The 27,581-nt window shown below is 40.2% G+C and overlaps 2 protein-coding genes and 1 pseudogene across 3 annotated transcripts in view; 2 read left to right on the top strand and 1 right to left on the bottom strand.

Moving 5' to 3' along the window:
* Window positions 1-4,130: 4,130 nt before the first annotated feature.
* Window positions 4,131-27,581, bottom strand: part of LOC139465286 (probable methyltransferase-like protein 24) — a 30,466-nt gene continuing 7,015 nt past the window's right edge. Inside the window, exons 2-6 of one of the 2 annotated variants that reach the window (XM_071248136.1) lie at window positions 21,765-21,849; window positions 9,233-9,289; window positions 8,422-8,493; window positions 6,634-6,805; window positions 4,131-5,121 (exon numbers count right to left, since the gene is read on the bottom strand). In XM_071248136.1, the coding sequence (XP_071104237.1) occupies window positions 4,828-5,121; window positions 6,634-6,805; window positions 8,422-8,493; window positions 9,233-9,289; window positions 21,765-21,849 (680 nt within the window). In that variant the 3' untranslated portion in view covers window positions 4,131-4,827. Of the gene's footprint in view, window positions 5,122-6,633; window positions 6,806-8,421; window positions 8,494-9,172; window positions 9,290-21,764; window positions 21,850-27,581 lie in introns of both variants that reach the window. The other variant, XM_071247319.1, reaches the window with a different exon arrangement.
* LOC139472794 (uncharacterized) lies at window positions 16,368-17,238 on the top strand (annotated as a pseudogene).
* LOC139472604 (uncharacterized) lies at window positions 17,457-19,781 on the top strand. Its single transcript, XM_071255069.1, has 2 exons — window positions 17,457-18,093; window positions 18,490-19,781. The coding sequence occupies exons 1-2, from the start codon at window positions 17,688-17,690 to the stop codon at window positions 19,779-19,781; spliced, it is 1,698 nt and encodes a 565-aa protein (XP_071111170.1). The 5' UTR covers window positions 17,457-17,687.

The raw sequence follows: 27,581 nt of genomic DNA, 5'->3' as shown, positions 1-27,581 counted from the left end.
AAGCACATAAATGTATTATCAAATGTGTTTACATCTGTAGCTTATTATTATATCTACCTATAATGTCACAGTACATCGTATTTAAAGAAAACAAGGTGCTCAAAGTGAAGCCCTTTTCCCTCTACATTCTCAACATAGTCTCTATCAAACGTGTTTGGCTTGTGTTGGGTCCGACTTGGTCCGTGCTGTATCATCAAATGTGTTTTATATCTATAGATTAGTATTTTATCTACCTATATACCACTTTATAATGTAACAGTACATCGTATTTAAAGAAAACTGGTCCGTTAAAGTCAAACACTTTTCCTGTATTTTCTTAAGAAAATCTCTGTCAGAAGTGTTGGGTCCGACTTGGCCCGGGCTGTCAAAATCAACTTAAACCTCACAGATGAATATTCAAATGTATTCACATCTATAAACGAGTTTAATATCTACATATATACCACTTTAAAGAGCCTCCGTGCGCTGTATTTAAAGAAAACAAGATGCTCAAAGTGAAGCCTTTTTCCCTCTACATTCTCAACATAGTCTCTATCAAAAGTGTTTAACACACAACTTAAACCTCACAGATGAATATTCAAATGTATTCACATCTATAAACGAGTTTAATATCTACCTATATACCACTTTAAAGAGTCTCCGTTCGCTGTATTTAAAGAAAGCAAGGTGCTCAAAGTGAAGCCCTTTTCCCTCTACATTCTCAACATAGTCTCTATCAGAAGTGTTTGGCTTAAACTCACGGATGTATCATCAAATGTGTTTATATCTATACCTTTAAATACGATGTACTGTGACGGGAACATAAACATTATAATGATAATGATGATGATAGTTGTTTATGATGAGGATCATCGCCATATTTTAACGTCTATGGTGTGATTAACAAGGAGGCCTTTCATGATTGAATTTAATCGTGCACTATTGCACATATTTATTTATCTAAAGAACCTCTTGTCAAGCATGTCAAGACTGAAAACAAGTCATTCAGTGGATTTTCCTAAACGACCCAATTGATGCAGTACTGAATATCAATGTTAATGTTTATTTTGTTGATGGTGCTGGGCGGTACAGAAATGAGTGTCAATCAAGCGAAGTGCCATATCAAATCGACCAAAAACCAGTCACATGCCACTCGAAAACGTCAATGTGTGATTTTGTGTCAAAGTTGATGTCCAGCTTGACACAAACACAGTATCTTTGGCATGGTTCGATCCTCTTGTTACCGTAGTGTGTGGTTTTGACTCCGAGACCATCAATGGTACGACCCAGAATATTCAGAGGGCGTCGTGGGAAATGATAATTACATATAAAATTCTTTGGAATACGCCCACATACAGAGTCAGACGTATCCAAGCGAACAAACCTGATATGGTCCATTTTGATAAATCCAATGAAAGCATTGTATGGCCGATTTATCTGTTTCTTTTGAAACTAATGAGATTCAGGAGAAACAAGGCAAAGACAGTATGAGGACCGTACTAACGAAATGTCAAGCTAGCTTCCCAAGTTGTTATACTCGCCATTCATGACAAGAAAAATCCCGTTTCCTGACGCTTAAAATAGTGTTTATATTAATTAAAATGCACACATTTCCAAATATTCGAAATATTCCAGTGTCCATACCGTCCACTATCCTTGAAGGATAATGATGACGTAGACGACAAAAACGACAACGACAACAACAATGTGCTGGATTGACTTTCAGAAAGCATATGATTCTGTCTGTTTGGGAATGTTTGGACATGTTGTAGAAATTTTTGTCAGTGTCCACATTGTCCACTATCCTGGAAGGTGTATCTTGCCACATATGTTTGCGGGTAGAGACACAAAACCAATTAAGAGATGACACGTGTGTATGCATACAATTTGGAATAATATGGACAGTTTACAATCCTAGACACATTCCACATTAAGCCATGTTTACACTGCTGTTTTATGTATATGAGAACACAAGAAAGTACGGATTTGTCTGTCATTCAAATCTCGGGTTCAGCAAAAGTTTTCGTATCTATTTTTAGTAAAAATCGTTAGGAGTTTTGCGATCAGGGTGTTAGTTGTCAATTTTAGGTGCTTAAAATGCACTTTAATGAATCCTTGGAGTCTGTAACATTGAGAAGTAAGTAAGTGAGTATTGTTTTACGCCGCTTTTAGCAATATTCCAGCAATATCACGGCGGGGGACACCAGAAATGGGCTTCACACAATGTACCCATGTCGGGAATCGAACCCGTGTCTTCGGCGTGACGAGCGAACGCTGTAACGATTAGGCCGCCCGACGGCCCATTTAAGCCCAATATAACGATTAAACTCCCTCAAGAGAGATCAATATCATTCATTAACACATTCGCCCTAATTACACGAGAAAGCTGACATAGTTTGAACTTCATCATTGTAGCGGAAGTCGATCATGTTGTAACCATGGTATCCTTTTACAAAATTCGATAAATGTTTAAAAGCCTTTCACTTACGGTACCAGCGACAGCAAATAGAATATCAAACTGATTACAAAGTCATTTCTGATATCGTTGTGTTTGGTCAGTCAGCTGAAAACCTCTGATTCCATCGATTTTGTGAAGATAGTATCGCTGCTGCTGCAGGTATAGTCTATTAGGGTACAGGCTGTTACCTCTGTACATCTAAGCGTAAGTGTCTGTTAGCAGCATATTATCTAGTCTGTGTCAGCCACTATAATAGAGCTTTTCCATACCTTGTGTTTTGGCCTTACTATTCCGCGTGATAGCTTTATTAACCTCTAGAATGTAATAGTATTTCAACTGATCCATGAAATAGCTGAAACATACACGTTTACCGTGGGACCCCGGTCGGACGGAATATATGTACATATACCGACTCAAACTAATGTGAGAGTAAGTTCACTTCTACAGCATTATTCAGAAATAACATGTTTATATGTCCTGTTGCAAAAAAACCCAGGTTAGTTCTAAATAATACGTTGACAAGTTAAACCATTAAACCAATTGCTAGTACTCATATAAATAATAACAATTAAAAGCGACAAAGCCTTTTCCATAATTATAAGAACCACATATTCTCTATTCTTTCTTCACTGGTAAGCTAAAAAATGTGTCATAACCACATGGCTTTAACATAAACCTCCTTTTAATTACGCTATAATCAAAAGGAAATAATTTTGCCGCTGGGGCGGTCGGGTAGCCTAGTGGTCAAAGCGTTCGCTCGTCACGCGAAAGACCCGGATTCGATTCCCGACATGGGTACATTGTGTGAAGCCCATTTCTGGTGTTCCCCGCCGTGATATTGCTGGAATACTATTACTGTTGTATATCATGCTGCTGGCAACTTTACACACATTATGTTTTAAGCAAAGTTATGAAGTAATATAAATAAGATTGACATAGCCAATGAAAACTACACATTTGCCAGGAAACATTATATTCTTTCTACAACGAATAAATTCTCAGTAGTGAAAGGTTCCATTCGCACAACAAAGACACCAATTCAGATAGAAAGATTAAACACGTCTAAAAATTGGCCAAGTGTTATCACGTGAAAGGCAAGTGCATCAAGATAACACGTTTTTCCTGGTAGCACAGGCGAGTAAATGATATACCCAAACAGAATTCAACACGCAACTGTATCGATCCCATTAGTTATACCAAGGCGAGTGTGAGGTGTTACTTAGTTCAACCATATAACGACTGCTAGTAATACCTATCCGGCTTTACAATTATACAATAAAGATATATTTATTATAAAATATTATACTGAATATTGCGGAATATGCACTTCATGTTATGCGGTGATCGAACGATATCTTGAGTGAACATCAGTTAAAATTGTTTACTTTTGTAGAAAGCTAGTGTAAATGAGAATTTAATACTAGAGTAAGCGAAAATTAATTACTTCCCCAATGTTGCTATTGATTCACTAAGGTATTCAGAACACAATACAATGTACATACGTGTTGTTATTGCATCAAGCCTCAATGAAATGTAATGGAAAAGAATGCATTCAAAAGAACTGACACAATCAGTTATGTGAAGGATATGTGTGCCTTTTGAAGAGGAGGAGTGGGTTGGGTTTAATAGTATTTTAGTTGTATCACGGTGAATCAGCTCAATGTTACAGGAAAACGCAAAGTACTGCAGGTCGTTGGAGTTTGTGGAAGGTTTATTTTTGCCTCGGTCTACGGCTTCACAAATAAAGATAAAAAGCTTGTAAATTACACATTTAAGCATTTTCCTCATATAAGTACATCGACGTCTTGATCACGTCGGAAAACGGCATAACGTCAACTGACCACATCACTTCGTATCAGTTAAACTATATATCCTCTTAATACACATTACCAGAACGCAACTTTTTAAACATATATTATTGAGGCACTCGCGAAGCCACGTATTCTCAATCTTGTCACATGATTTACTGGTCCATCTATCGCTTGATTGTTTGTTTTGTTTACAATCCTCCGTCGCACGGCAGGGGTACTGCTGTGCTGCGTCAGAGAACAAATACTTACTTCTTATGCAAATTGTGTTAGTGGTGGTCGCTACCGGTAGAGCAGAACTTGATGGTGTCTTTACTGATTTTCAGTGACGTCGTTTGGTATGACGCGGCCGGGGCTCGAACCCCGGACCTTCCGCTCTCCGGACGGACGCTCTACCACTAGACCACGGAGGCGATCCCAGTTCATGATAGTATACGTATACTTTGGTTTATTATTTGATATTATTCCATCAAATGTACTCTATAAGAGGAACGTTTGAACTGATACTCCTGATAACGTATTCAGTAAGCTGTAGCTAAAACATATGCATATGAGAAAGGTATGTGACATTACAGTACAGTGTTACATGCCTTTATATAATGTGTTAACATAGTTAACATCTGCCTGGAAACGGAAGGTCTTATCTCTATAGTCCTTTCCATGAAAAACGGCTCTAAATGTTCGTAATCCTTGCTTCTTCATGGCCATGACACCTGCATAAATGCCTACGTATTCCGATCTGCTTGGATATGTTGGAAACAGATGCCACTCAACAGCAAACTGTCTGACTTTGGAGAACATTCCAGATGCCGCCATGTCCTTCACTGCCGGCCATTCACTTGTTTCAATGTCAATTTTCAGAACATCAAGGTGTCTCTGAAATGGATAACATACAAGGTCAAATTTAGAGACTAATTAGTCTCGATTATCTACCGAAGCAGATTTCACTGAAAGGCAAAATCATGGTGAAAAATATAAATTTATTAATGCATCATTGCAAGCAGTGATGACACCAGGTGTTTACTAAAAAATAAGCAAAAGACGTTCATATCACAATGTTATCATATTTGGGGCATACGTACTTTAATTCAGTGTTCTGTATCAATGATTGTTGAAGCTCACCTTCCGTCACGTAGAGGTGAAATGTGTATTAACGTCGTGGTCAAGGTTATTGCACTTATATAGCGACGCATGTGTGTGTACATGTACGTGTGTGAGCTCTTATACTCTTGCTTGAGTGTGCTAGTCCGGACTAATGCCGGTTATATAGTGCTAGCCCACTGAGATACATGCCGCAGTTTAACATGAAAACCCCTTGAAATGAATCGAACCTGCAACCTTACATGTCGTGTTAAGTATTTGTTACCCACTGCTTTCCCACTGAGCTACCAGGAGGTGATGAGAAGTTGTTTAGTTTAGCATGTCATGACTCCAGCGAATCCATGTTGCACGTGTTTTTTCTCTCTCGCACGCTTTGAGCGAATTCCTTTCGTACCGCGACACACGGTATTGTTTCACTATAAGGTATGTCAATGTTTTCTTATGTTTTCTTGCATTTAGACGGTTCATAAATTGGATAAGACACGCCTCCTTGGTTTTGGTAGAAAACGTAAAACCTTGAGCTCGGGAAAAGCCCTCGGTTTTTTCCCCCGCTCGCGGTTTTACATTTTCTACCAAAACCTCGGCAGCGTGTTTTAGCCTACGCGTCTTACATCATGCAAAGAAATCCCTTATCCTATCTCGCCCTTCTTAGGGATTAGACATATTCCCTGAAACGGTGATAATTTTTTAAATATATTGTGCATGTATTCCCTGAAACGGTGATAATGATTTATATATATATATATATATATATTGTACATGTACATGTATTCCCTGAAATATAATATCAATTTAAAATGTAAAAAATAAGATTTGGTCACAGACTTGCTTGTAAGTGTGTAAAATCTGCCGTTTTCACTCCTTTTAGCAATATGACTATGAACAAGTTCACCCCTTTGCTGATATTTAAAGGGTTTGTTTGTAAATTAGATACACTTTTGCTCATGAAAGAAATACTATTAATAATGAAATTTGAATAACAGCATATGCTTGTGTATGTATTCACGTCAATATTCTACAGTTGGGTGTCTGCCAATAATACCCTGTACATACCCTGTCTTGTTTTAGATATCAAATCAACAAACATTCTCCATCGTCCTAACAGTCTACCTAAAAATACTCTGAAAAGTGAGCAAACCATCTCCATTACTCACATTTATCAGCCTCAAACTGCATATATTCGTGGCACCTACATGCATTTCCTCTTCCTAAATTACAGTTATCTTCCCTAGACCATTAAAGTCTATTATTTTAAAAATGACAGTTTTGGAATTCACGTGTACGTACATTTGTATGTCCAAGCATCTTCATGATAGTCTTGAGGCGTCTGATCTTCCATGTGGTTGTCTTTTTGACGTATATGTCCTTAGTAGGAACATACGAGTCACTGTCATTCCCCGATAGGCCCAGGTCGTGGAAGTGGACGTTGTTGCTTCTGTTGAAGGACTTCTTTCCAATACTAAACAAATACTTGATAAGCCTTATGTGCTAATCGTTAAAGACAACATGTCCGGAGAGAGAAGTCAGATAGTCAGCACGTTAGATGAGAAACATTGTTTAAACATGTGATGATCTTCATAAATATCAAAAATCATGTAAGATTATTTTAGTAATTGGACACATGTAGCAGGTTATCTTATATATTTACAATACATTGTTCTCAATTGACTTGTCTTCGCTTCATTGTTTAAAAATGAAATTTTCATTAAATTTGTATGATACATTACCAGTAAGATTTATGCTGTAAATGTGTATTCATAATTGTCTGAATATATTAATTTTCTTATGTTTTATTATTGTATTTAAAGACTGATTAGATACACTGAATAAGGACTGTCCACTAATATATGTTTTTCTTGGTTGTTTTAAGGTGTGCGGCCCCAACCTAAATCCCCGACAATGTATTACTATTAGAATCAGCTTAGACCACACGTAACCTTTTAAAGGTTAATATAGGTCATAAGGTTTATTGTAGGTTCATAATGTTGAAACAGAGGAACCGAGACCACGTTCAAGAAGAATTTTTATCCCCCCGGCATATAATGCGGGGGGATATAGCGATCAGCCAGTCTATCTGTCCGTCCGTCCGTAATCCTTTTCTTTTCCGGGGCAGAATTCCAATACCATTCAGTGTATTTGATCGAAACTTGGCAAATCTATCAGGCACATACTGAAGTGGTGCCTCTTGATATTTTGGGATTTTTCTAATTTTTATTTTTTTAAATTTTTATGGAATGAAGTTGGAAATAGACTCAATTGGGGATGGGGTTCGTTTCCGGGGAGAATTCGAAAACCATTCAGTGTATTTGATCGAAACTTGGCAAAGCTATCAGGCACATACTGAAGTGGACCAGACCGTGCCTTTTGATATTTTGGGATTTTTGTCATTTTTATTTTTTATATTTTTTTATGGAATGATTTTTAGACTCAATTGGGGATGGGGTTCGTTTCCGGGGCAGAATTCGAAAACCATTCAGTGTATTTGATCGAAACTTGGCAAAGCTATCAGGCACATACTGAAGTGGTGTCTTTGATATTATTTTTTTACGAATTTTTATTTTTTACAATTTTTATGGAAAGAAGTTGGACCTAGACTCCATTGGGAAACGGGTTCGTTTCAGGGCCAGAATTCGAAAACCATTCAGTGGGTAAACAATGTATGCTTCTTAAAAAACATTCAACTGTTGACTCATTACATACAGAATTACACATTTACTAGTGGTTACTTTACAGACAGCTGCCGGGGGGATACGTCATCTTTCTGATGACTCTTGTTTACTATGTCTTCAACTTCTTCAACAAGTTCTTGATTTGACTTCCCTAACCTTCCCTTCCACATTCAAGAAGTCAAACTTATATGGATTTTAACATTTGTTCTTATTCTAGATTGTGAAGTGTATGCAGTAAGCCTCGCGATCGTTTACCAAATTTCAATCATTTCGAAATGAAATTCAAGGCGTTGGAAAACGATGGTGATATATTTGCATCCAAATCACTCATTCTGCAGATAATTCAACATACAACCGCTTATTCGATGTAAAATGGTTTCCCTGCGTATTATTCAATTATTCTTACCTTGGGTCAAAAGAATGAACTTCACAGCCAATAGCTCCCATTGCATCATCAAACGACCAGTCATTCCAAATCCTATAATGATTTATAATACATATCAATTACCATGTTAATACATACGCTTATTTAATGGCGTAGCAATGATACTGTAGTTTGGTGTGGTGTGTGTGGACTAATGTCAGTTTTATAGTATTCGCCCACCGATTTTCCATGACGCAGTTTAACATTGATACCCCACCCAGACAACAGCATACCTCTCCGAGCCGAGCAGTCATTAATCACCCCCTTAATGTCGAGCACCAGACAGGTAACACCTAATAGCATCGTATGCCTTTTGTTATGACACAGCCGGTGATCGAACCACCGTGCATGGAAATGTTAATGCACATGTTTGCATATTAACCAAGGATATATGGACCAAGGATACAGATGCAAAACAAATACAATAGCCCAACCAAAGCGTGAATCGGCGAACAAGCAGCACTCGCCAAATACCTTGTACTTGAGTGAGTAAGTGAGTTTGATTTAACGCCGCTTTTATTTATAGTCCAGCAATATCACGACGGGGGACACCATAAAGGGGCTTCACATAATATTATTGTACCCATGTTGGGAATCGAACCCGGGTCTTCGGCGTGACGAGCGATCGCCTGAACCAATGGGCTACCCGACGGCCCCCATTACACTGATGGTTTATGTTGTTTCTTTATCTTGTTTCGTAAAAGATTAAAATATATCTCTTCCTTCTACTGACCCAAAGGAATAGACTAGACATGGAGGCTTGACCTCAAATGTTGTGTCGTTACATATGTACCAGTTGCCCCTCTTCTCAATCTTCCTGCACATGTACTCCGGGGGTTTCTCCCAGTCCCTGTATAAAGCAGAAAATATGCTAGTTATTGTTCCCACACATTTAAGTAACATAGTAATGCCTCCACGCACATAAGTAACATAGTAATGCCTCCAAGTACCTCAGTAACATAGTAATGCCTTCACACGCGTCAATTACACAATAATGTCTCCACCCACATCAGTAACATAGTAATGCCTCCACGCACATCAGTTACATAGTAATGCCTCCATGCACATCAGTAACATAGTAATGCCTCCACGCGCATCAGTAACATAGTAATGCCTCCATCCACATCGGTTAGATAGTAATGCCTCTATGCACATCAGTTACATAGTAATGCCTCCACGCACATCAGTAACATAGTAATGCCTACACACACATCTGTTACATTGTAATGCATCCATGCACATCAGTAACATAGTAATGCCTCCATGCACGTCAGTAACATACTAATGCCTCCATGCACATCAGTTACATAGTAATGCCTCCACGCACGTCAGTAACATAGTAATGCCTCCACGCACATCAGTTACATAGTAATGCCTCCAATTACATCAGTTACATAGTAATGCCTCCATGCACACCAGTAATATAGTAATGCTTCCACGCACATCGGTTAGATAGTAATGCCTCCATGCACATCAGTTACATAGTAATGCCTCCATGCACATCAGTTACATAGCAATGCCTCCATGCACATCAGTGACATAGTAATGCCTCCATGCACATCAGTTACATAGTAATGCCTCAATCCACATCGGTTAGATAGTAATGCCTCCATGCACATCAGTTACATAGTAATGCCTCCATGCATATCAGTTACATAGTAATGCCTACACACACATCAGTTACATAGTTATGCATCCATGCACATCAGTTACATAGTAATGCCTCCATGCACATCAGTTACATAGTAATGCCTCCATGCACATCAGTAACATTGTAATGCCTCTATGCACATCAGTTACATAGTATGCCTCCACGCACATCAGTAACATAGTAATGCCTCCATCCACATCGGTTAGATAGTAATGCCTCCATGCACATCAGTTACATAGTAATGCCTCCACGCACATCAGTAACATCCCAGCAAACAATTTCACGTTGTGACAACGTCGTGACAACGTTGTGTTTACGTTGTGGCAACGTTGTGGATGTAACGTCCATATAACGTTATTCGTTGTGATGACGTTGTATTTTACGTTGTGGGAACGTTGTATTTTTACGTTGAGGGAACGTTGTATTTGACGTTGTGGTTATGTTGTAATTTACGTTGTGGCAATGTTATAATAATGCGTCCCTACAACGTTATTCTGTGTACTACCACGGACGTTGTCACGACGTGAAATAACTTTGTTACAAGGATGAAATACGGTTGTGACCATTCCACACTAAAATGTTGTAAAAACAACCCCAAAAAAATGTTTAAGAATATGCTTTAGTCACGTGAATGTGTATGATTCGAGATACCTTTTACCAATATTTGAAAACCAGGGCGTCGAATAGCCCGGTTAACAGTGAGTTAGATCGTGTTTTGCTAACAATGTTCAAAATGTAAAAACACCACTGAGCTGTTAACTAGATACATGATTTGACTATTAGAAAGTTAGACACCATTACCCTTTAGGCTTGTACTGAAAGAAACAAAAAAAAGAATGGCAGACAATGTAAGGGGTTGACCATGTGATATTTTCTGGGGAGGGTCGGGTCCTGGAATATTATCGAAAAAATATATTGTCACCGAAAATTCTTGACAAAAATAATAACGGTTCAGACTGGTGAAAAAAATGCCTGCCACAAAAAAAATGACATAGATCTAGATGCAAGGTGCTTATCTTCAGGCTCATAGAGTTAAAGAAAATCATATATCTGCTTTTGTAGCTGTGACCGAAAACATATGTAATCTCCATAGAAAGGTTCCAGGTCCCCACCTCCTTGAATATTAAATGGTCGGACTCTAATCAAGTCCATATTGTATACTTCAACTTTCAGTCATGCGAAGTCACCATTCAACAAAGAACTCCAAGACATATTTGCGTTGACATTTTATTATTTTTAGATTATAGAAAATTTATACACTTTTCTAAATTATTGAATGCCAGAATCTTCTTTCTTTGGTGTTCACTTCCACTTCCCTGAAATACAAACAGCTTAATAATTCTCAAGCAGGTATATGAAAGATTTCATATGACGAGAAACATTCATTTGGAGATAAGGTTTTATCAATATTCAAACAATAATGTATAATTCAAGTGACTGATGGAAACAAATTTTAACATTCATTCAGAGACATCAAGAATCAGGTTGAATACAAAACGTGGTACGAGCATAGATTTATATAAATAGATCTACATTCTTAGCATTCATTTCAAGCAACAAAAAAAAACACCAATTAACATGGATATAGACAATGGAATGTAACTGTAAACAATTGTACTTACGTTAACATAATTCACAGCCCAGGGTTTATTTGGTGTGTTCCTCAATGATTCAACATTCTTGATTTTATCTCCTGGAATAGTTGTGTAACATTTTCCCCCTTGCTGCAAAGAAAACATATTAAAAAAGTCAAAACTAAAACTATATTCAATAAGCATACATTTAGATCTGTAGTCTAAACAAAAAGATAACATACATTGTATAATTGCCTAAAATTTAGGAAAACTGTAAATCTAAAGTCTTCATGTGTAAGGTCCGATCGGAAATAAACTCAGGCTACAGATATAAGTAACAAAATTATGAGTATATAAGTAACACAATTATGAGTACCATCATAAAAAAAACAACACCTAATGTAATTTGGTTTTACATATACACCGGTCTGACAAACCCGGTCAGGCAAACCAGTGATTGTTTTAGTGAGCCACGTCTCACAACCTCTGTCAGAGTACAATGACACACAATCATGTTAGTACAAATATGGTTTGTTGGGGACCTTTTCTAAACCGGAATCCAAACGGGAACATATATATTAGACAGGCATTGTAGCTAATAACGACTCACACTCACATCTTCATCGCAGCGTTGTTTATATAGATCTAGCTACAGTACGATTTCGTAGCGAGCACTGGAACTTACTCGTTCAGTTTTCGATCACCATTTTATTCTCTCTCATTGCCAAAATGTTTCAGAGAACCAAGTATCATGTACTTACTACGTTTATTAACATAATACAGTTCAATATCGTTAAATATAATTCTGTAGTATGGTAGCCTTCCTGGCAACATACGGAGAACGAATGTGGTTGCTATCAATTCCATTGTATTTTTCATTGGTGCACATTGACTAGATCTACACCTATCTCACCTTAATAATCAACAAACGATGACCAAATCACTGACAATGTATGGTGATATTTAACTTTTGACTATCGACTAGCTATCATCACCAGCGAGAACAATACCGCAAACACCCCGTTATAGCGCGCGACGAGACTCGTTTTACTTTTTCTCGTTTTCATTAGAAGGGAGTCGGACATAGATCTAGTTATCGGAAAATGATGAATTGATTCTTTTTTTTGGAAATATTAAAAATACATATGATAAACGCCTTGCTCAAATAAACTTTATAGATAGCACTAACAACCATATATGATCCACATTTAGGCTACTTCAGTCAGTGCTAATTGGGCCTTTTCGGGAACAACAAGTATGTTTCTGTCTCTTCCCGAAAATACAATTGTTCATAACATCATTGAGCCCTTTAGACTAGGGCTATAACTAGGAGCCTACAGAGAGTCGATCTGAAAATACTTCCATTGTTTTGAGTCCCTCTCTTTGCTGTATAAGAGAAATCTACTCAACCTTTCCCATGGCCTGAATGAGCCACATTGTTTCACAAAAATCAAAGTCAGTACATGTAAACTTTCAGATTTCAGAAATAACACTGAAGAAATGGCAATAACTGTCAGTGGTCAGTAGGCGATGCATACGTTAGGCCTATTTAGGCCTACAGACCTTATACGCTTATGATCGAAACCCGAACATAATATGACGACCACAAAACGCCGCCAGACTGAATTCTGGTCAAACATATACCACTTGCCCTTGGTAATTTCACTTGGTATCCATAAAATAATAATATGGTAAAAAGTCATGGGCTTCCTTCACCTCTATATACATCACGTTTTGAGTATCAAATATTACTATCAACACTGACGCTCAGCTCAGTGAAAGTGATCGGCAAACTGCATTCTAAACCCCGCCACTTCTGAATAATACGATACATTTAAATCATTTGACTATCTGCATGTACAGAAACATATCAACAAGCGGAGACTGCTTTTGAAAAATAACTTACCTTATCCGAATTCACAGATCATCTGTCCAGTTCCCGTTGCTGCACAATCACTTGGTTGTAATATATCCAGAGTGAGCTTGAACTAAGATGGCTGGTGACAACAAATCTTCCGCGACAATGTGACGTCATTTTGACGTCACTACACGAGGCAACAGGCTAAACTTTTCAGCAGTCACTCTCACGCCGCAAAAAATGCGCGCCAATGTGTTTTTAACTGTAATTTTGCTTGTGACAACATTTAGTAGACAGATAACTTCCTTCATAGATATATATGTTTAAAAAAAATAAAACTACGAGATGATAGATCTACAAGTGGTTTCCTAAACATCATTTACAAAAAGTGTTGTAATGTCCAAAGCATAACGTTATCACAACGTTAATTTGCAACGTTGTTGTTACGTTGTGGAATAACGTTACAATGTAACGTAATACTAACGTTGTAATAGAGATACGCAATTACGTTCTGGAAATTTTAGAATTAAGAGATGAATATTCAAATGCCGAATATACAGAAAGGTAAAGCATTACTGCCTTGGTATTCTGACAAATCCATGTTGATTTTGATAAAGCAGTTCTATTCCTTTATGACTATCAAGAAGCAAACGTTATAACGTTTCACCGACGTTTCAGAAACGTAGTTACAAAACGTTGTGCTATGTCCGATGTACAACGTTTTCAGAACGTGAATGTGCAACGTTGTTGTAACGTTGTGAAATAACGTTGTACGTTGACGTTATAATAACGTTGTGACAACGTTATTTCACGACGTTACCTATCCACAACCTTTCCACAACGTTGTGACAACGTCGTGTGTTAGCTGGGATAGTAATGCCTCCACACACATCTGTTACATTGTAATGCCTCCATGCACATCAGTTACATAGTAATGCCTCCATGCACATCAGTAACATAGTAATGCCTCCATGCACATCAGTTACATAGTAATGCCTCCACGCACATCAGTAACATAGTAATGCCTCCACGCACATCAGTTACATAGTAATGCCTCCAATTACATCAGTTACATAGTAATGCCTCCATGCACACCAGTAATATAGTAATGCTTCCACGCACATCGGTTAGATAGTAATGCCTCCATGCACATCGGTTACATAGTAATGCCTCCATGCACATCAGTTACATAGCAATGCGTCCATGCACATCAGTGACATAGTAATGCCTCCACGCACATCAGTAACATAGTAATGCCTCAATCCACATCGGTTAGATAGTAATGCCTCCATGCACATCAGTTACATAGTAATGCCTCCATGCACATCAGTTACATAGTAATGCTTACACACACATCAGTTACATAGTTATGCATCCATGCACATCAGTTACATAGTAATGCCTCCATGCACATCAGTAACATAGTAATGCCTCCATGCACACCAGTAACATAGTAATGCCTCTATGCACATCAGTTACATAGTATGCCTCCACGCACATCAGTAACATAGTAATGCCTCCATCCACATCGGTTAGATAGTAATGCCTCCATGCACATCAGTTACATAGTAATGCCTCCACGCACATCAGTAACATAGTAATGCCTCCACACACATCTGTTACATTGTAATGCCTCCATGCACATCAGTTACATAGTAATGCCTCCATGCACATCAGTAACATAGTAATGCCTCCATGCACATCAGTTACATAGTAATGCCTCCACGCACGTCAGTAACATAGTAATGCCTCCACGCACATCAGTTACATAGTAATGCCTCCAATTACATCAGTTACATAGTAATGCCTCCATGCACACCAGTAATATAGTAATGCTTCCACGCACATCGGTTAGATAGTAATGCCTCCATGCACATCAGTTACATAGTAATGCCTCCATGCACATCAGTTACATAGTAATGCCTCCATGCACATCAGTGACATAGTAATGCCTCCACGCACATCAGTAACATAGTAATGCCTCAATCCACATCGGTTAGATAGTAATGCCCCCATGCACATCAGTTACATAGTAATGCCTCCATGCACATCAGTTACATAGTAATGCCTACACACACATCAGTTACATAGTTATGCATCCATGCACATCAGTTACATAGTAATGCCTCCATGCACATCAGTTACATAGTAATGCCTCCATGCACATCAGTAACATAGTAATGCCTCTATGCACATCAGTTACATAGTATGCCTCCATGCACATCAGTAACATAGTAATGCCTCCATCCACATCGGTTAGATAGTAATGCTTCACGCACTCGTATTAGTGGAGCAAGTAATCATAAGTTAATACTTAACGTCACATTGATCATAATACAACAACATGGCACGGAGAACGAATATACAGTATGCACAACAAGGCACAGAAGTGAAGTTACCTTTGTTGACGTATCTATTCATCATTATTGATTATTATATGTTTTTGCATTAATGGAGTAAGTATAAACCTAAATATATGTTACTATAGTTACATTTGAGCATATATACCCTCATGTCATCTCTCGTTTTGAGAAATTATATTTTTCTATGATACAGTTGTATGGCTGTAAGTGTAAACATGAAGTCGTATGCACTAACTGATATTGTCCATACATTCTTCGAGTAACAAAACGTGGATATGAAAACGCAAAGAATTACATTTAGTACTAACTACTAAATGACTTTATCGCGCGTATCCAAACCATGGGCTAATTACGTCTGTAACCCAATCACCCCTCGTAACTCAATCACCCCTGGGCCACCACTCGGCACCGTGCCCGGGGAATAATCCCGCGCAAGCATCATCCCGCCCTTTGTTAGTCCGTCATGCGCGAACAGCCCTTCTCCAAGTACACACGTGTGTCACTGTATCTAATCGCCTTCGCTTTGTACGTTTCCTTTGTACCCAGTCGCGACCGTTTCGCCGATTACGCCTTCAATACCATCTATTCCAACACTCGCCGTATCGCATTTACACAATCGCGACCGTTTCGCCGATTACGCTTTGAATACCATCTATTTCAGCACTCGCCGTATCGCATTTATTCCGTTCTACTCCCGAACTTCACCCTCGGGACAATCTTACGCTTGTGGAACACCAACTCACCACCTCGACTTTTCGTGATGCCTCCCAAGAGAAGATCAGCCGCCAACCACAAGCTTGTGAGGGGAGCCAAGCAGGCCAGGACAACCAGGAGACAAACCCCGGGAGTACGCATTGTACAGGAGGCAACAGCTGATGGTGAGTCTGCCAATTACGGAAAATTGAAGGTGGCAACAGAATTAACGTGCAATCGGCGCAGCTTGTAAATGCCGCGCAGGCTGCCAACTCGGCTACCCAGGTAAGCGAGCAACTGGGAAAAATACTCCAGTTGCTGGAACATTCAGCGCCCGGCCCGGTTAGCGCAAACCAACAGGTAAGGCTTGGTTTTAGTTCTCCCGCCATTTCGCCCAATATAGGGAGAATCCCCGATGCTCACAACGAGGCCGACGGTGACGCGGCTTGGCCAGCCAATCACATCGCAGGATACGGGGATTCCCTATCCTTCCGTGCGGATGGAATAGACGCGCACGTCAAACAACAGGTGAGGGAAAAAATCTGGCGTGGCGAGTATGTCGACCTCGGCACAATACTATTAAACACCGAGGGAAGTCACGAAGACGGGACGATTACCATGGCGTACGACTCCTCAGGTAAGGTAATTTTAAACCAATAAAGCAGCAACCAAAGCGCCTGTCCCTGGCAAGCTGGACTTCAGCTTTCCACATTTTCATGTGTATATATGTTAGTAGGCACTCCGAGGTCCGCACAACCCAGGGGTTGCTGTCCTACATGGAAACCATAAGAACGGCGGCACTTCGATTCGGGGGGGGGGCGCCTGATCAACCTACGACCAACAATTCCGACACAGAATGTCAAGGGACCCCTCACGACGCTGGGACAGCATCGACGGGGAGTTGTGGCTGAAGTACATGGTCACACAGCCGGTACGACAACCAGAATCAGGCGGACGGGGCGCAATGACACACGTACAGGGAGACATCGCCAGTTAGGTATGCTGGGATTTCAATAAATTTGGCTGTAGCAGGGTCAACTGTAAGCACACTCACAAATGCGGTAAGTGTGGCAAACATTCCCATAGCTCTAGGACCTGCTTTCGAGGGAATGGGGTCCAACCGACCCCATACAAGCCCAATCAGCCTTTCCCTAACAGAAAACCAGCCGTCAAGGCAGGTAAATTCAATGGCCCCTTCCCCCGTGGATCTCAATGAAATGGCACCCTGGTTACGCCAATATGCTAGGGTCAATTACAAAGATGCAAATTATTTATGGGTAGGTTTTAGCTTTGGCTTTAGGCTCGAGTTCCAGGGAAGCCGCACGGGTCGCCTGGCACGAAACTTGCGATCAGCCACGCACCAAGACACGGCAGGCTACGTGAAACAAAAACTACAAAAGGAAGTCGACCTTGGCAGGATGGCGGGCCCCTTCAAGGACACCCCCCTAGACAACCTCCAAGTATCCCCAATAGGCCTGGTGCCCAAGAAGCAGCCAGGATATGGTCAGCACCTGGGTAAGCATGCGGAGGAATTCCGTCTAATTCACCATCTATCCTATCCCAGGGGTAAATCTATAAATGACGTCATAGACACAGAGGCCTGCTCCGTCGTGTACGCCAGATTTGATGAAGCTACCCATATGGTTCAACAACTGGGAAAGGGAGCACTACTAGCAAAATTAGACATTCAGTCGGCCTTTAGAATTATACCAGTCCACCTATCCGATTTCGAGCTGCTAGGCATCAGATTCGAAGGTGAGTTCTATTTCGATAAATGCTTACCATTTGGCTGCTCCATATCTTGCGCCATATTTGAAACGTTTAGTACCTTCTTGCAATGGTGCATGCAATCGCATCTTCCAAAGTGTCAGATCATGCATTACCTGGATGACTTCCTAACGGGGGGCACAGCAGGCACCAGCCACTTCTCAGACAACCTCAACGGATGCGTGAATACACTAGAACAGCTTGGGGTTCCTATTGCGCACGACAAGACGGTAGGCCCCACAACCAAACTGATATTCCTAGGGCTGGAAATCGACACCATTGCAATGCAGATCAGAATCCCAGAGTCCAAGATCAAGGAGGCAACAAGGGAAATCCAAGACATCCTGTCAACAGGTAACATAAAGGTCACAAAAAGGGCCCTTCAGTCCCTCATAGGCAAGCTTAACTTTATGTGCAGGGCTATACCAATGGCAAGGGCATTCAGCCGCAGGCTAATCGATCTGCTTAGCAAAGGTAAGCAACCATTTCACCACATTAGGATTACCAGCTGGGTCAAGGAAGACCTACAAATGTGGTTAACATTTCTTACGAGTTATAACGGCATTTCAGTGTTTCAGTACCAACGGTGGGTGGACAGCGATTTCCTCCAGCTGTTTTCAGACGCAGCGGGTGGCGCCGGCTTTGGGGCCTACATGCAGGGCAAATGGTTTAACGGCGCATGGCCACCCCAGTGGGTGACGGATGGAACCACACGGGACTTGACGCTCCTGGAGCTGTTCCCCATCACACTGGCCATCCAAATCTGGGGCAAGCAACTCGCAAACAAAAAGGTCCTCTTTTACTGCGACAACCAAGCCGTCGTAACAATAATCAACAAGCAGTCAACCAAGGCCCCCAGAGTGATGAGCCTACTCCGTCAACTAATCCTGCAGTGCCTCCGATATAATATTATGTTTAAGGCAAAGTATGTATGTTCCACTGCTAACACTATTGCCGATGCTCTCTCGTGGTTTCAGCTCAACAATCTGCCTCACGTATGCTCATCAGCATATGAAGCCAGGCTGTTCAAGGCAGTCTACTGCACAGCCTTCTTCGGTTTCTTTAGGGTTAGCGAACTGGTCCAAACTGGACCCTCAAAAACAGGTTGCGCCATCCAGAATTTAAGCTGCTCGGGCAACCCCCAGCAGCTTTCAATCCATTTACCACACTCAAAGTCTGATCAGTACAGGATGGGGACAACAGTTACAATGTCATCTATACCAGGTAATCCGCTATGTCCGGTAGTAGCCTTCAAGCACTACCTGGAGGCGCGCCCCTCCGGCCCACAACATGCATTCGTTCACTTCGACCATTCCCCCGTTACAAGGTACCAATTCCAGGCACTCCTAAAAAAGGCCTTAGCACACAGCAACATAAACACGGCCCGCTATTCTTCGCACTCCACATCATTGGGGCAGCCACATCAGCAGCCTTGAACGGGGTGCCCGAACACCTCATACAACAATACGGCAGGTGGAAATCAGATTGCTACAATGCTTACATACGCTTACCAACAAATTCAATGTGTCACAATTAATTCCAATAGCCTTTCATGGTACTTACTACACTTCTTATTGTTTACAGTTTGGATGGTGGGATCCAGCTACATGGCCAGGGCATGGCATTACTTGCTCCTGAAGGGCACCAGTCCGAACCAACCGAGGATGCTATGGCTGGCACGAGGGGGGATGAGGTGGAAGGAGCTGGACACCATTCTAGATGCACAGGTCAAGGCGACACGGCGCAGCCCCAGAGCCCTCATCATTCACCTGGGCTCCAACGACCTGTGCTCGGTCAAGGGCAGCCAACTCTACCTTGACATGGTGGCATCAATCCTTCGGATACAACCCCAGCTTCCTGACACCAAGATCATCGTATCATCAATGCTGCCCAGGCGCTACTGGCACGATGCCAGGGAACCACTAAAGATCGAGGGGATGCGGAAGAATATCAACCGCCGACTGGCCAACCGAGTCAAAGAGCTCGGCGGTACAATGGTGCCACATCCCCAGATCCTGGCATCAGACAAGACATGGTACGCCTGGGAGGGCGTCCACCTGAGTGACAAAGGACTATGTGTGTTTACGGACAATTTGTTGCATGCCCTGGCGCTTGTTTTGCGCCAGTAAGGATATTATCTCCACAGGTTAGTGTTTTCTTTCAGTACATAGGCAAGCCGGGCAACAATGCTATCTGCGCGTATCGCGTGGCCGTGGGTGTGGGGTAGCACTCTGGTGCTTTGTGGCGGGGTTCTTGTGGGCTACACTGCTAGTAACAAATTAACTTGCTTCCAAATTAATACTCGTGCTTAAGGCTACCTGCTTTTCAGCGGGAACCTTTCCGGGGTTACCTGCTTCTCAGTGGGAACCTTGTCTTTCCCGACTTTTCAGCCGGGGAATCGTAAAATAACATACGTTGGGGCAAACAATTGCCACGTATATGGGCCCTGCGGCGGTAGTCGTCTTGTCAAGCGGTAGCTGACAGTTGGGTCCGCGGCGGGAGCCGCATAATGGTTTTGCTAATGGGGCCAGGCAGTGGGATCTGCTTTGGCCGGCTACCTGGGGCCGGGCAGCGGTAGTCTGACTTAGGCCAGCAGCGTGGAGCTGCTTTTGGCAGCGTGGGAGTTGCCAAGCAATGGTAGCGTTTAAATATGCTACCGTGGGGTCCGGACAGCGGTAGCAGTCTCAGGCCAGCAGCGCTAGCTGCAATCGCCGTTGGCCACGCGCGTGGCCATGGCAACGGTAGCATTTTGGTATACACAATTAGCAGCTAAGTAGCCCACTAGTACCTGCACACCCTCGGCCATTTAACCCAATCTCATCTTCTGTTTTTATTATAGGCACGGGCATCCACGGCTCGGTGGCCCGTGCCTCTCCTTGGCATATTACGGGATAACTGAGTTTTACCTTGTTTGAGCAACACTTTGGAGTTTGAACCTTCCCGGAGTGAGTGCCAAACATTGCATAAATGTTGTCGCAAGCTCGGGGTGAATTCGTAACTGCTTCATAAGCATATGTCTATGAAACACTATCAAATAGAGATGATTCTAGATGTTCGCAAACGATGTGTGCTTACCCTGCCCCATCGGAAGCAACCGTCACAAACACATGCGAAGGCAAGTTACGTATTCACCTGAACATAAACGGAAAATGGTTGCAATGGAGTTTAAGTAAATACTGACACCATCTTACTTATAAATGCAAAACACTCTAAAGGGATACTATCTTTAAACTTCGTCTTGGCCAAGTAAGGATGGAATTTAACATGATATATCAACCAACATTGGTGTTCATCAAATGAATTAGAGGCACCAATTACCTGTACACATTCTCAATTCAGAAGGTCTCGAATTTGCAGTCCTTCCGCTGACTATACGACTATAGGTTCAGGTGCAACGAAATATTTCGCCCTTTACCTACCATTTCAAGATGGAAGAAGCTTGCCACCACTCCGTAATCTTTAAAAATTCCTTGTCATCATTAGGGTGCATCTGATTGTCTTTCGCTGGAAAAGATGTTACTAAATATGTTTACTCTTAATATTATTAACTCCAAAACAAAAGTCACTTCATTTGAACATCAAAACTTTGAAAAACTTGATGAAACACATTTCTAATAAATGCTCGTTTACAGGTGATGTTTTTGTAAGTATATCATCAACAATAAGTACGAATGTATGCTTTTCACATTTTGCATATAAACATCTGATAAATAAACAAAAGAATAAAAAAACATAAAAGCAGACCATGTAGTTATCGTCGGTGTACTAACAATATTTATGAGTTACTGTCCCTTATTCATATTTTGTACGTCACTGATAATATTTTCTGATTTACAGTGTTAATTCCGCCGTCGTGCCTCTTACATTCCGCCAATTCCGCATCCTATACCCTTAGCTTTAAACTATTGCTTTGTTTCTAATGCAGATAACCATTTCCATAATCTCAAGAACTCTCTGCTAAAAGTCGTAGTGCGATTTCGACTATATCAAAAGCATGTTTCAATGAGTCACTGCGAAATAATGATAATGCAGGATGTCCGCGAAATGAATAGCGTATCCTGTCCCACGGGTGGAACCCGTCACAAACACATGCAAAGACAAGTCAAATGTTCACATGACATTTCAAATAGGTAATTATGGTAAATGATTATGAGATAAAAGGCATTCTGGAAACACTCTCTTTATGCAGTAGCCTCAGTGGTGTTTTGGAAACAGTTGTGTTATTTCGGTGTTGATGACATGAATAAAAGATGACAAGAATGTACCGAACACTTTGATTTAAATGGCAACACTGGCTTAATGTTAATGCGACAACCATACAGTACATGTATGATCTGATACTGTCATATCCTCCGCACTGTGTCAAATGTTTGATAGATAGCGCTTTAAAAGTGTTAGAATACTTTCAATAATACAGTACACCCAATCATTTGCTCGACAGTGTTCGACACTGCTTCATGGTTTTTCGTCAGTTATTGCCTCATGTGTTAACGGACAACTGTGGCGTTTTGTGAAGTTCTTATAGGGTTCGATTAAAATCTTTTATTTGACTTTTTAACAATTAATCCTTCCAAGACGAAAACGAAATGATATTGTATTATACATGTACTGTCAGTCATGTAGTGTATACATAAAGTCAGTCATTTGGCAAGGTTACAAATACACATAACACCCCATGGTGCACGCAAACCTTTTTACAATACGTGAAAAAAAATATGAAACTGTATTATATAGTGCATTCGTATTGTACCTATAACACAATAAGTTATATGTGCACTCAATTAAAGACAAATACGTACTGTTTATGTGATACATGTATATACATCTAGATCCATTTGCTGGACAGGTTCAAAATCTATTTTTTAGAAAACGTACATGCATATTTTAAACGACTATTCTGAACGTTTTGAGCCTAAAAGATATAACAATATCATTTTGGAAATGTATATTTAATATGCAGGTCAATGTATTTATTCTTATCGTTTGCTTTCAAACTATTATATTTTAATACGAAATTATAATTAGATGAAAATGACTGACAAAACGAAGATGGTTTTCGAAGTAAAATAATTTCGAAAATTGGCGACTGAAATTGATAGACAGGACAAAAGTGCAAATAAAGACGAGGGTACACAGATTGTACAATATGGTGGTTTAAACGATTTTATAATTGATGAATGGTTGCTTGTACTAGCCCGGACTTATGCCGGTAATGATGCTGTCAGCACACTGGATACAGTATCGCATTTGAACATGGAGTGAGTGTGTGAGTTTGGTTTTACGCCGCTTTTAGCAATATTTCAGCCATATCACGGCGGGGGACATCGGAAATGGGCTTCACACATTGTACCCATGTCGGGAATCGAACCCGGGTCTTCAGCGTGACGAGCAAACGCTTTAACCACTAGGCTAACCGACCGCCCCCGTTGAACATGGATACCACATTCAGATGTATTATACGGACTAGTACTTGTTTTATCCAGGGTAACATCAAGTGCTATATTTTAACGTCCTTTTGTATGACCAAAACATGTGATTGGACAACCGACCTGCCATTCTGTGGGTAGTTCTCTAAGCTCTATCTGCCATACCATGTGCACTTAGACAGCCTGTATTGCATTGATGTAATCATGGAGATGAATTACAGTTAACACGTCCCATTTTAATTCTGGAAACCCAAAAGTCCAGAAACTCTACGCTCTTTGCCCAGTCTCGGTTAAAGGTATTTACAAAATTAAACATGCCGTTTTCATGGGAACATACCAAGGAAGAAAAAATGAAAAAAAAATTGTTTAAAAACTCAATATTTAGACTATGTCGCCCATGGGCCTGCCCATGGGCGAAGTCTGGCCCATGGGTAGGCCCATGGGCAGGCCCATGGGCGAGAATATGTTCCTTTACTTAAAACTCATGTTTTTGTTTCGCAAATACATTTAATGTATTCATTCAAGTATCATGACACAAAATTTAACTCATTTTAACTTAATTCAACGATTTTATAGCGATATTGAAATATTTCGCCCATGGGCGAGAAAAAGGTTTGGCCCATGGGCGAGAATATGTTCCTTTACTTAAAACTCATGATTTTGTTTCGCAAATACATTTAATGTATTCATTCAAGTATCATGACACAAAATTTAACTCATTTTAACTTAATTCAACGATTTTATAGCGATATTGAAATATTTCGCCCATGGGCGAGAAAAAGGTTTGGCCCATGGGCGAGAATATGTTCCTTTACTTAAAACTCATGATTTTGTTTCGCAAATACATTAAATGTATTGAAAGAAGTATCATGACACAAAATTTAACTCATTTTAACTTAATTCAACGATTTTATAGCGATATTGAAATATTTCGCCCATGGGCGAGAAAAAGGTTTGGCCCATGGGCAAGAATATGTTCCTTTACTTAAAACTCATGATGTTGTTTCGCAAATACATTAATTGTATTCATTGAAGTATCATGACACAAAATTTAACTCATTTTAACTTAATTCAACGATTTTATAGCGATATTGAAATATTTCGCCCATGGGCGAGAAAAAGGTTTGGCCCATGGGCAAGAATATGTTCCTTTACTTAAAACTCATGATGTTGTTTCGCAAATACATTAATTGTATTCATTGAAGTATCATGACACAAAATTTAATGAAAAAATGAAAAAGAAATGTTCAAAAACTCAATATTTAGACTATGTCGCCCATGGGCCTGCCCATGGGCGAAGTCTGGCCCATGGGTAGGCCCATGGGCGAGAATATGTTCCTTTACTCAAAACTCATGTTTTTGTTTCGCAAATACATTAAATGTATTTATTTAAGTATCATGACACAAAATTTAACTCATTTTAACTTAATTCAACGATTTTACAGCAATATTGAAATATTTCGCCCATGGGCGAGAAAAGGGTTTGGCCCATGGGCGAGCATATTTTCCTTTACTTAAAACTTATGTTTTTGTTTCGCAAATACATGCAGGTGTTCTTACTATTTTCATGGCACATAATGTAACTCAATTTTACTCAATTCAGCTGTTTTACAGATTTATTGAAATATTTCGCCCATGGGCGAGAAAAGGTTTTGCCTTCGAAATCCTTGATTATTATACAGTGACAATGTTGCTGAACAGTAGAATCTGATGGACGTATTGTGCAGAACCTGTTTGACACTATAGGTTCCAGGACCACTAACACTCTGAGCTGAAAAAGTTTGGTCCTAACCGCACCCAACATCTTTAATGAACCCGGCCTTATCTCTCAAAACGTTTTGGCAGTTTATCATACGAATTCATGTGCGTGTACAACATTAAATTTTAGTTAGTTTCTATTTCATTTCCCATTTTATGACCCGTTGATACATCCCACTGTGCAATTACGTGACAGGTACGCGTGCGCGTATTTTAATGGAAAGAAACTATTCGTCTTTAATTGCATAACGTTTGGCTGAATATCTTACATTCTAACGAAATCTCGAAATAATTATTTAATTACAAGCAGTGTCGAACTGACCAGTAGGAATTATGTTTCAATGCGATTGAGGAAAACGTGAGTGAATATTGTGACACTAAAGCAACTTTTAACTGCATTGTCACTTTTGGTATGAAAATGGTAATAGTTAAGAAAAACGTAACAGCCTTCTTATGATAATTTTCATATTCTCATTAGTACGTTGTGTCTAATTACAGCGTCGGCCTTATTTACAGGTGATTCTACAATACTTGTTGTCGGTCAATTACAATCTGCCACACCACGCGTGAATAAACAGTTATGCAGGTGTTGCTGTGGGCAAATACCTAGCCTGTACATGTATATTTTTGTGGATACATGTATTACATATTTTCGTTGATATGTGGATATATTAAGCTCCAAGACACAAAAAGTTTATGAAAGATGAATTTGTGCCTTGATATATATATTCAACGCGAACGAAGCTTGTATTTTCTCCGCGATCCTGATGTGTATCATTGTTTAATTGGTCATTCATTAAAAGTATGTTGTGAGGCGATATCAAAGGAGCCGCTCAATATTCAGAGTGTCGTCCGTTTCGCGTGAACTACCACCCCACCCTGTCAGTAAGAGTTATGTAATCGGTACACAAATATATTTGGTGCGATGTCAGTGTGGAAGGAGTTTGAATTACGTCCGCCAGTGGCCACAGAAAGTATAGTACCAATCAACAAGGCCAATGCCGTACTAATAACCTAGTGACTCGCGTAACAACGGCTGTCAATATGTCTGCTACATCTACCATACCATCATCCCTGTCACAACTGGCGTATTAACGGTTTATTCAAAAAATTATTGTAGAAATGTCGTTACCAGACTAACGTACGTCGTATTCAGTCCTCAACTGGATGTCATTCCTTATATCAGTTAACAGCCCTGTTTGTGAAAATATTTACTAGACATAAGATTTAAAGACTAATAAAATCAATTGTAAGACCGCATAGACCATAAAACCGAATAAAATATGTCTTGGTATCATCTCTTGTGTATTAGATGATGGCAATGACCGGAAATGTTATAAAGTTAGATTAAGAAGGAGAAACATTAAAGTGTTTTTCAATACTTGGAAACATGAGCAATAAGATGTAGCAACATAAACATGCATGGAATAGGGAAAAAGGATGAAAACAAATTGAAAAGGATTTTAATACAAAAGTATCGAACTAAATAACTTGCCTGAACAGAACGGGTACCCAAACTTGTTTGACAGTTATTCGTGTGTTGTAGACTGTCGAATGGGACTCATGTGTGAACGTAGGGTACGCATATCTATTGCAAGTTTTAGTACTCATACACTTTCTCTTTTTGTGTTTTGTTTGTTTGTTAGTTGTATAACGCCACACTTAGCAATATTTCAGCTGTATGACGGCGGTCTGTAAATAATCGAGTCTGGACCAGACAATCCAGTGATTGACATCATGTGCGTCGATCCACGCAATTTGGATACGATGACATGCATCAACCAAGTCAGCGAGTCTGACCACCCGATCCCGGTAGTCGCTTCTTACGACAAGCGCTGTCGCCCTTTTACGCCAAGAATGGTTTGTTGAAGATCTCCACGGGTCTATTGAATGCAGGGATTTGTGTAAAGTCATCAGACAGCATACAATGCCAACTAAAAAATTATACTCAGTGTCTCCGCAAAGTAATATAGTACGGAACTTAGAGTACATGTGAGATTATACTCAGATTAGGGAGATGTTTAATCCATATAACGTGTTATAATTCTACCT

Source organism: Haliotis cracherodii, unplaced genomic scaffold (genome assembly GCF_022045235.1).
Source record: "Haliotis cracherodii isolate W230 unplaced genomic scaffold, xgHalCrac1.p SCAF_1, whole genome shotgun sequence".
NCBI classification, from domain to species: Eukaryota; Metazoa; Mollusca; class Gastropoda; order Lepetellida; family Haliotidae; genus Haliotis; species Haliotis cracherodii.
This window is presented reverse-complemented; position numbering and strand designations above follow the sequence as displayed.

Excerpts from the sequence above, each read along its gene's own strand:
- LOC139472604 (XM_071255069.1), top strand. The coding sequence starts at position 17,688 with ATGGGGTCCAACCGACCCCATACAAGCCCAATCAGCCTTTCCCTAACA. Across the intron at positions 18,094-18,489 it reads AGGATATGGTCAGCACCTGG|CAGGCACCAGCCACTTCTCA; the intron begins GTAAGCATGCGG and ends CGGGGGGCACAG.